Source organism: Belonocnema kinseyi, chromosome 10 (genome assembly GCF_010883055.1).
Source record: "Belonocnema kinseyi isolate 2016_QV_RU_SX_M_011 chromosome 10, B_treatae_v1, whole genome shotgun sequence".
Classification (NCBI taxonomy): domain Eukaryota; kingdom Metazoa; phylum Arthropoda; class Insecta; order Hymenoptera; family Cynipidae; genus Belonocnema; species Belonocnema kinseyi.
In genome coordinates, this window is record NC_046666.1 from 6,536,158 (window position 1) to 6,547,801 (window position 11,644).

Consider the following 11,644-nt stretch of genomic DNA (forward strand, 5'->3'; position numbering starts at 1 on the left):
AATTCCTTTGAAATCCCTTGGAAATTATTGAAATAATTTTTAAAAATCTTGGAATCTTTTGAAACAGCCTAAAATATTCAAAATCCTTTGAAATCTTTTGAACTCCCTTGAAACTTTTTAAAGCTCTGGAAAATTCCTTGAAATTTGGTAAAATACCCTAAATTATTTTTTAAAATCTAGAATCCCTTCATATCATTGAAATATATTTTTAAAAATGCTGGAATCTTTTAAATAACCCTAAAATATTTCAAATCCTTTGCAATTCTTTCAAATCCCTTGAACAGTTTCAGGTCAGCCCTGAAGATGTGAACTGCAATGTTCACGAAACGTCGGCAAACAATTCGTAGTTTTTTACACGAGCGAAACCCGAAATATCTCTTTTTATCAAAATGAATCATCGTGAAAGCATAAAATCTATTTCAGGGTTATTTAAAAGATTCCAAAATGTTTTTAAATATATTTCAATAATATGAAAGCATTCCAATTTTTTTTGTTTAAGAATTTAGGATATTTGAGAAAATTTCAAGGAATATTTCAAAGAATTAAAAATATTTTAGACTATTTAAAAATATTCCAAGGAATTTTTAATAGATTTCAGTAATTTCCAAGGGATTTCAAAGGAATTTTTAAAAAGTTTGATAGTATTGTAATGTTTTTTTTTTTTTTCAATCTGCAGGTATAACCGGCTCTCGAGTATTCCAAAATCCCTCGCAAACTGCAAATCAATGGACGAATTCAGCGTCGAGGGTAATCAAGTCTCCCAACTCCCGGACGGTTTGCTCTCGAGTCTCTCGGACTTGAAAACAATCACACTCTCCAGAAATGCCTTCACCGCTTATCCCTCCGGAGGGCCCTCTCAATTCACCAACGTCTACTCGATCAATCTCGAGCACAATCAGATCGACAAAATTCCCTACGGAATATTCTCCCGTGCGAAAAACCTGACAAAACTGAACATGAAGGAGAATCAATTGACGGCTCTTCCCCTTGACATCGGCACCTGGGTGAACATGGTCGAGCTCAATCTCGGCACAAATCAGCTCACAAAAATCCCCGACGACATCCAGCATCTTCAGAATCTCGAGATTCTCATACTCTCGAATAATTTGCTGAAACGAATTCCGGCCAGTATAGCGAACTTGTGCAAACTTCGAGTTTTGGATCTTGAGGAAAATAAAATTGAGACCCTGCCGAATGAAATTGGATTTCTCCGCGAGTTGCAGAAGCTGATTTTACAGTCGAATCAGGTGACCTCGCTCCCCCGGGCGATTGGCCATTTGACGAATTTAACGCATCTCAGCGTTGGCGAGAATAATTTGAATTATCTGCCGGAAGAGATTGGAACTCTGGAGAATCTGGAATCTCTCTACGTGAATGATAATGCAAATTTACACAATTTACCGTTCGAACTGGCGCTTTGCACAAATCTCAGTATTATGTCAATTGAAAATTGTCCGCTCACGCAAATTCCCTCGGACATTGTCGCCAATGGGCCATCGCTTGTTATTCAATTTTTGAAGATGCAAGGACCGTACAGGTCCATGTAACAGGATTCGAGCACGTAAGCGTGTTATGATTGCATACATTTTTTTTTTTTTAATTTCACTCTTGAGAGACGGTTGGAAATCATTCAGGGATCGTTATGAATATTAATTTTAAGTCTTTAATGGTATTTAAAGATAAGAAAAAATGTCTGGAACGAAACTTATTTGACCAAAAAGCTGAATTTTAAACTGAAAAAAGGTAACTTTCATACAAAAAATTGAATAGTTGCATTTTCAGTTGAAAGAATTAATATTGTCAACCGAAAAATAATTTTTAAACACATTAGATGAGTTTTCAAGCAAAAAAATATACTTTTAAGTAAAATTCTAAATCTTCAATTTTAAGAAAATTACTTTTAACCCAATAGATGAGTTTTCAAACAAGAACATTATTTTTTTTACAAAAAAAAAAAAAATATTATAAATAGTAAATTGAAAAGAAAGTAGATGAATTTTTAACGACAAAAATTAGTTTTACTTGAATGATGAATTTTGAACCAAAACGATTAATTCCTTATCAAGAAAATCGAATTTTCAACTAAAAATAAATTCAATTTTATATTTTAAACCAACAGTGAAATAGTACATTTTCAGTAAAAAAATTAATTTTCAACCGAAAATGACGAATTTTTAACCAAGTAGTTCAATTTTAAAATAAAAAAATATTAATTTCGACTAAATAGTCAAGAGATCAATTTGAACGAAAATGGTTAATTTTTTCTACAAAAAATGAACGATAAATTCTTTTACAAAAAAAATTGAATCTTTAACAAAATTTATGAATTTTCAACTAAAAAATGTAACTTTCAAACAAAAAATCGAATAGTTATATTTTCAGTTGAAAGAATTAATATTTTCAACCGAGAAATAATTTTTTAACACATTAGATGAGTTTTTAAACAATAACATTATTTTTTTTACAAAAAAAAAAAAATAGATTTTAAAAAGTAAAAGAAGAAAAAGCAAATTAAAAATAAAAAAGATATATTTTCAACCAAAAACAGAAAAGTTACATTTTAAGTTAAGAAAATTAATTTACAATGAAAAAAAATGTTATACTTAAATGATTTTGATTGACGTGAGTTTCAACCGAAAATGACGAATTTTTAACGAAATAATTCAATTTTAAACTAAAAAATATAAATTAAAACAAAATTTCTAATAAATCTTCAAGAAAAAAAGGTGAAATTTTAATCCATTTGATTTCATCAATTAAATAGATAAATTTTCGACCAAAAAGATAAATTTGAACGAAAATGATCAATTTTTTTCTGCAAAAAGTGAATTTTTAACAAAAAAGGTTTAACTTCTAACCAAAACGATAAATTGTTTTACAAAAAAAAAAAACGAATCTTTAACGAAATTTATGAATTTTGAACCAGAAAAATAAATTTTCTACCCAAAAGGAAACATTTTCAATGAAAATTATAAATCCTTACCACAAAAATTTAATTTTAACCAAATAATTCAACCTTTAACAAAAAAAATGAAATTAGAATCAAAGAGATTAATTTTCTAGCAAAAAAGTCGAATCTTCAACAAAATATATAAATTTTCCACCAAAAACATTAATTTTCAACTTAAATTAATTAATCTTTCCCACAAAAAATGAATTTTTAACAAAATAATTGAATTTCCGATGATATAGATAAATTTTCAAACAACAAGATTATTTTTCCATCAAAAAGACAAATTTTCAACCAAATAAATTAAGTTTTAGTTATACAAATAAATTTTTAACAAAAGGATGAATTTTTAGCAAAGAAGATTAAGTTTTTAACAAAAAAAGACGAATTTTCAACAAAAAAATTGATTCTTAACTATGAACATTCATTTTCTATAAAACAGATGAATTTTTAATCAAATAGTTGAATTTCCAACTAAAAAAAGATTAATTTTCAACCAAAAATCGAACATGTTAATTTAACATACAGGAAAAGCATTTTTATTTTAAAAAAAAATGAATTTTTAATAAATTGATCAATTTTCTATCCAAAAAGACACATTTTCAATGAAAATTATAAATTTTAAATCAAACATGAAATAGTTAAAAATTCAGTTAAAAAAATGTTTTCAAACAAAAAAGACGAATTTTTATCAAAATAAGTCCATTTTTAACCAAATAAATACACTTGTAACAAAAATGATGAATCTTTCATCCAAGAAAATGAATTTTTAATCACGTACATTAATTTTCTACAAAAAAAAAATAACTTTCGACAAATAAAATATATTTATAACCAAATGTCGAATAATTAAAGTTACATTTAAAAAGATTTTCAACTAAACAAAGAACGAGTTTTCAACAAAATATTTTAACCAAAAACATTACTTTTATACCAAAAAAAAAAATTATTTGGAAAAAATACATGAATGTTCAGCTAAAAAAGACAAATTCTGAAGTAAAAATCGAACAGTTAAATTTTCAATTGAAAAAATTATTTTTTAACCCAAAAAAGCAAATTTTTATTAAAATAGTTAAATTTTTAATTAACAAGATTAATTTTCTCCTAAAAAGACGATTTTTTCAGCAAAATACCTGAATTTTCAACTAACAAAAATAATTTTTAAACATAAAATTTTATAGTTTTTTTTATAAATATTTCTATTTGCATATATTTCATACAGTTTTGTTATTTTCTGTAATTTTCTCTAAATTTTTCGTTCAGAATTCATCTTTTTCAAATAAAGATTTAATTGTTCGGTTAAGATATACTCTTTCGTTAAAAATTAATTTGTTATTAATGATTGAAAAATGAGTTATTTTGTTGAAAACTCGTTTTTTCTTTGGCTGAAAACTCTTTTTTTAATTGCAAATTTAACTATTGCAGTTGCAACCTTAACTATTTTATTGCATTTTTTTGTAAATTACATTTTTTTACTGAAAATGTAACTTAAATTTTTGGTTGAAAAATTATATTTTTTAGTTGAAAATTTTGTCTTTTTTGGTAGAAAGTAATATTCATCTGATTGGTTGAAAATTTAAATATTCCAGCTAAATATTCATCATTTTAGTTTAAAATTAATCTTTTTGTCTTAAAATAAAACTACTTGGTTTAAATTTAAATTAAAAAATTTTTTTTTAATCTGTTTTTTTAGGTGAAGAACTAATTTTTTTAACTGAAAATTTAATTATTTAATTTTTGGTTGAAAATTGAACTTTTTTAGTTCAAAGTTCAGCTACTTTCATAAAAATTTATCTTTTTTAGTTAAAAATTCAACTTTTTGATTGAGTATTAATCTATTTATTTGAAAAATCGTGTTTTTTGGTAAAAAATTAATCTTTATGGTAGAAAATTTATATTTTTGATTGAATTTGCAAGTATTCCAGTAAACTAAAAGAGATGTTAATTTTTTTATTTAAAAAAGTACAATTCATCCCAAAAGGCAAATTTTCAACAAAATAGTTGAATTCTTGAACAACAAACTTTTAAAAAAAATTCTACCAAAAGAAATTAATTTTTAAATAAAAAAGACGATTTTTCAAACAAAAAAGACTTTTCTGTCAAGAAAAAAAATTTAGGTAAATTATAATTTGAAGAAGAAAACCAGTTTTAATACAAAATAAAAATTTCGAATAAATATTAATTTTCCTAGGTTTGTCGAGAAAATTCCAAATGATTTTTCAAGATTTCAGGAATGTCGAAAAAATATCTATAAAATTTCTATACATTTTATTTTGTATTTTACAGGATTTTACACTATTTTAGAAATAATATGAGTCAGTTTAAAAGATATTTAAGACTATTTCACGTTTGGAAAAAATTTTAAATAAATATATTACAGATTTTTAGAAATTTTAGAAAATCTTAAAATCATCAAAAAATTTAATTTTTAAATCTTCAGAAATCCATATTTTGTTCTAAATTACTAACCTTTTAAATATTAAAATTTTTTTTTGAAATGTTGAAAAAGGTAATCAATTTTTTAAAAATATTCTCTTAAAATAAATTTGGCAAAATAAAAAATCATTTAATATTTTCCCAGAAATCTTAAGACATTTTTTTGTCTCTTAAAACCTTTCAATATTTTTAAAAAGCTTCTATATATTTTGATTCAAATCTTCAAAAGTCCACAATTTTATTTTAGATTTTTTGAAATTAAAAAAAATTAAATATTATTTTTGCAATTTTCAAAACTTCTAAATTCTTTTCCGAAATTTCAGGAAATTATTCCAAATCATCAGAAATATTTTCTTAAAATAATTTTAAAAAATAAAGTCAGTTTAAATTTTTCCTAGAATATTGAGAAAAGATTTCATTATCGTGAAACATTTAAAAATCCTTAACCTTCAAAATTGTATTTCAAAATATTTTTAAAATTCAGAAATTATTTTGGAAAATTAAAAAAAAATGCCGAAAAAATAAAATTGTCTAACAATCCTCGAGATTCCTTTTTGACAATTTTGGAAATCTCTTGGAATGTTTGCTTATATTTTTATTTTATTTTTTGTATATTAATTATAATTCAAAGTTGTGACATAGATTTTTAGTAAAGAAATATCATTTTGAATTTGGGACAGTGAATTTCAGTACAGAAATATATTTTTGAAAATTGGGAAAGTGAATCGCCTAAAAGATTTATAATTCTGAATTAGAACCGATCATTTTTTGTATGGAAAGGGAAATTGGCGAATATAATTTTAATTCTTATTTGTAACATTTTATTTTATTCTTGAAGACGTGACAAAATTTGGAAATAATTCCTTTCTTAAATTAATTAGCTGTTCAAATTTGTCAATATATTGTTCGTTTTTTTGTTTTGTTTGAAAAAAAATCTATCTCGGCCCGGGTTCGAACCGGAAACTCTCTATTGTAATGAACGAAACGAATATTTTCGTAAACGATCCCTGGATTTTTCTGTCTTTGAGAAAATACGTGCCACTTTTTTTATTGGTTCAGTGCTCTCGTTTTATCCGTTTAGACTCAAATTATAACATTTAGACACTAATTCTGTCCTAAAAAAACGAAATTTCTTTCTAAATGGAAAGATAAAACAATTTTAAACTTTTCGAAATTCTTCAAATTATAATATTTGTTTTTCAAAATTTGGAAAAATCTAAATGGATAAACAACATGTGATAGAAACATATTTTTGCCAGTTCAGAATCGTCAATTTTAATCTTTTCTTTGAAATTTTGAAAAGCCTTTGATTGAAAAATAATCCTGATTTTGATTCTCATTTTACACTTTTTAAAGCACAAAAAAAACTCTCTATGATTAATTTTAAATAGTACTCCGCTGAAAAAGTATTCCTTTCACGAAGAAAGTTAATAGTTTGTTACAGCTATTGTTAATTATTGGCCTTTTACATCATTTTAAAAAACGACTTGCACTTTTTAATGGTGAATTGCGATTTTTGCAAGTACCATATTTTGTTTTTAAAATAATGAGTACGATAACATTGAATATCAACTTTTTATTTAATTTTATAGTGTTCTTCAGAAAAATTGTACTGTCCCAGTATTTTTGCAATATCATGAAACACTGAGCAGTGTTATTATTTTTAGTGGCTTCCAAAGCTCAAAAAAATTGCAGGATTTCAATTAAAAAAGATTTGAAAAAAAAAAGAAACTCGATGTTGTATTCGTTTATATGTCCCAGTGTTTGTTGTCGATACTTTTGCAAATATTGCGGAGTACTTTCTACATAAGACTAAACATTACCTATTTTCCTACTCTCAGCGCACACGAAAAAAAAGTGCCAATTTTTGTGTAAGTGGGTCATATAATCGATTTCCTCCTTAAAATTATAAGTAGATAGGAACTTATCGTCCATTAAGTTCACCTGCTTTTATTTAAAGATCACTTAGAATTTACTTGACCTTAATTAAGAAAATTGCAACATTTTGGTGTGACATTTAATTTTTATTTTCTTCTTTTAGTCTCAAAAAATATAAGAGTGATTGTAAAAATCGTCTCTAACCGATTTTGTGTGAAATCAGACAGCCTAGATGTGATATTCAAGGGGAAAAAATAACGAAACTTTTCTTTAAAAAATTCTGTCTTGAAAAGATATCTGCAGTTTTTCAAATTCCTTACAGAAACTTGAAATATTTTTTAAATTCCATAAATTGCGTATATTTTTATATCTCAAAGAAACAAAATTATATGGGATGGTATAATTTTCCCCCCAAAAGAATAAAAATCACGAATGTGGAAAAATACCAAAAATATAATTACTGAATTTAGAAAATATCTGTAATTTTAAATTTCCGAAATAAAATAAAACTACCGGAAATATTCAGTAACAAAATTGAAATATTATGAAAATTTCCGAAACTTTGAAACCAGAATTTCCAATATCCCGAAGTTTGCAATTCCCGAAAATTAAAAATTCTCAACGACAAAAATATTTAAATATAATATATATTTTATATCTGTCGTAATAATATTTTATATTATATCAATTTTTTAAACTGCTCATATGCCTCTAAAATAAAACTATCAAATGTAATTTTTTCGAGAATTTTTAATTTGCTTGTTTTGCGCACTTTCTAATTTTGGCAATTTTTAATTTTGGGATTTTGAAAATTATGCAATTTCGGAAATTTGATAATTTCGGATATTTAAATTTCGTTAGTTTTCATTTTTCGCAAATGTTCTGTTTCGGGATTTTTCTTTTAGTAAATTTATTCGAATTTTAAGGTAAATTTACGAAAATTCCGTTACAATTTCGTAATTTTATGAAAGATTTAGAATAATTCTGTTGAAAATTTAGTAAAATTTTCCGTTGCTTTTGTAACGTTATAAATTCTTAAATTTAATTCAATTTCTCAGTATAAATTTACAGAATTTAGATTTCAAATAAGAAAATGGATGAAATTATGATTTTTTCTTACCACGACAGAACAGCAAAAATAATAATTTCGTTAATTTTTTAAATTAAAATCTAAAAGATCTGATATTTATATATTTTATAATTATATATTTTGTAAAAATATATTATTTTAGCTCCTTTTAAACATAAAATTTATATTATAAAAAAAGTTTTTCTTTATGAAAGAGTAGTTGAACGGTTCGAATTTTAATCTAAAATAGATAAATTAAATTAAAAAAGACAAATTTGAACAGAAGTTAATTTTCAACTAAAATGAAAATTTAGTTAAATTTTCAGATAACAAAAATTAATTTTCACCCAACAACCAAAAAGAATTTTCAACAAAATAGTTAAATTTTTATCCAACGAGATGAATTTTTAACTAAAATTATTAATTTCGAATGATAATAATGAATTTTTAATAAATCAGTTCAACTATTAAAAAAGTATTTTAATTTTAAACAAAAAACATAATTTCAACAAAAAAAAGTTCATTTTGAACCAAAAATTGAATTTTAGATAATTTTTCAGTTAAAAAATTGTTTTTCAGCCAAAAAGTTTTTGAACAAAATTGTTACATTTTCATTCAAAAGATGATTTTTCAGATAAAATTATGAATTTTCAACCGAAAAATATGAATTCTTAAGAAGAAATGTAATAGTTTATATTGAAATAAAAAATGATCAATTTTCTACCAAGAAGATTAATTTCCTACTAAAAAAGGCGCATTTTTCATTAAAATGAACGAATATTTACAAAATGCACAGTTATAGAATTAAAAGTATCAGATCTTAGATTTTAAAGAAGAAAATGTATGATTTCACGATTTTTGCTGTTCTTTTTTAACTAATGTTAGGGGAAGAAGTAGAAGAATGAAAAAAAAAACAGAAAAGGCAAAACTAGTAAAGTAAGAATTAAAATTAATAAAAACTGAACTGCAAAAACCATAATTTTATCAATTTTTAAATTTAAAATCTAAAAGATCTGTTATATATAAAATTTTCTAATTGTATACTTTGTAAATATATATGATTTTAGCTTCTTTTAAACATAAAACTGAGTTTTAAAAAAGAATTGATATTTTGAAAATTTTATTTTATACCATAAAAATAAGTTTTTTTAAATAAAAAAATAGTTTAAAAAGGACAAAAATCAGAGGATATGTTCTTAATATTCCAATGAATAAATAAAAATTTTAAGGTGGCTTTTTTGAGAAAATTGACTTTTCAGTTATTTCTGCAAATATACGCCATTATGGTAATTTAAAAAATAATTTAAGTTTCAGGGTGGCCGCTGGACCGGGAAACCGGAAAAAACCGGGAAATGACAGTGAATTTTATTGTTCTTACCGGAAATTTTACAAATTTGTAGAAGAATAATCTGTCTACGTTCGATTTCAACAGTTTTTAAATTATTAGTTGAATTTTTATGGTTTTCAATTATTCTATTATTTAGCTTACAATGCACAATTCAAAGTTTTTTTACTTTAAAAATTTTCCATTTAAAATTTTTATTCTTAAGCTTACATTTTTAATTTAAAGAATTTTTAAGTGCTTTCTTAAAGATTTGAACAAATAAAAAATAAAAGCCTTAGAAGTTGAAAATTTGGGATAAACGCCATTTTTATTTAATAAATAAATAAATTTTTTTTTACTTGATCTATACTTTAAGTGATAAAAAGTGAACAAAAACGATTTGACAAAAAGATTTTAAATCAGTTCAAAATTTAAGAATTTTCTGATTTTAACGTTAAAACTTAAAGGGTTTCAATTTGAATCTCGTAGTCATTAAATAAATGTGAATGTGTGAATTAAAGTTTATATACTATTTTATATACTATTTTCAACTTGAAAATAACTTTATAATAATATATTCTTAATTAAAGGATTTTATTAAATTTAACATATTGTTTCGGTCTTAAATATTCAGTTTTTAACCCATTTAATTTGAAATTTTTAATTAAAAAGAAAGATTAATTATTGAAAATTTAGCAATATTTGCATTTTTTAATTAAGACAAGTAAATTGAAACCAAATATTTAAAAGTAAAGAATCTTTAACTGAATTGTTTGACGTAGAAAACCTTTTTTGACAATTTTGTTTTAATCTTTGAAAAACTTTTTAAATATTCTCTTAAAATAATTTTTCAGAATAATAATAATAATAAATTTTATACATTAAATAATAATTTTTAAATAATTTTTCAGATTGAAAAATTATTTTTAATTTTCCTAGTAATCTTAAGAAAATTTTTCTATTTTTTTGAAGCTTTTCAAAATTCTTGAAAAGAATATAATTTTGTTTTGTTTAAAATGTGCAAAAAACTACATTTTGTTTGATATTATGCTATCATTTCAAGATTTAAATTAAGTTTGAATTTTTTCAAAACTTTTATGTATCTCTTAAAATTACTCAAATTTTGTCTACAAATAATAAATGTTAAATTCTGATTTATACATCCAAAAATGTTAAGAAATGTTATAAAATTTGCAGGATTTTCTGAAAATTGTAGAAAAAATTTAATTTATTTTGACAGATATAATTGAATAATTGAATAATTGAATAATTGAATTTCTAATTTAAGAAGTGTTCAGTTAAAAATGTTTCAATTTTTCATTATTTAATGTTTCATTTGCAGCTCAGTTTTTATTACCTAAAGTGGAAAATTTCTTAGCTTTAGTGTTCCATTTTTTAAATTTCATTGACCGTGAAAAATGTTCGCGAACCAGGAAATGACCGGGAATTTATTTCGTCGATTAAAACGGCCACCCTGAATTTCTTAATTTAGATTGCAGTGCAAGCTGCCTTAAAGAAAAATAAATTATGTTAATTTTTTTTCAGTATGTTTAAAGAAAATTTGAGAAAATTTTCCAATTTGTTCAACAATTTTCGTTATTTTTTGCATAATTAAGTAGCCCTAAGTTTATGAAAAAAAAAATTGTTTCAGACTGTCCGATTTTATACGAAATTGGTCCTTTATTTTTTATAAAAATAAAAAAAATTCTATTCGAAAAGAATTATTTTGAAGTATAAATCCATGTTAAATTGTGATCAAAAATTTGTGTCTGTATTCACTAAAATGTTATTAAGTGTTTTTGGATTATTGCCAGAGTGTTTTATTGAATTGAGGCGTCATTATCAATCTGTTAAGTGTTTCCTATTTTAAATATATAAACAAAATATATGTGTATGCATACATATATGTATAAATATTTATAGTTTTGTAATGCTATCGTTATACGAGATAGAAATGAAGGATAGCCAATCCGTTAACTTCATTGAA

The 11,644-nt window shown here is 23.6% G+C and overlaps 1 protein-coding gene across 1 annotated transcript in view; it reads left to right on the forward strand.

Moving 5' to 3' along the window:
- LOC117181360 (leucine-rich repeat protein soc-2 homolog) overlaps window positions 1–1,803 on the forward strand; it is a 19,323-nt gene extending 17,520 nt beyond the window's left edge. The window contains exon 3 of the mRNA XM_033373951.1: window positions 677–1,803. Within this exon, the coding sequence (XP_033229842.1) occupies window positions 677–1,547 (871 nt within the window). The 3' untranslated portion in view covers window positions 1,548–1,803. The remainder of the gene's footprint in view (window positions 1–676) is intronic.
- Window positions 1,804–11,644: the final 9,841 nt, after the last annotated feature.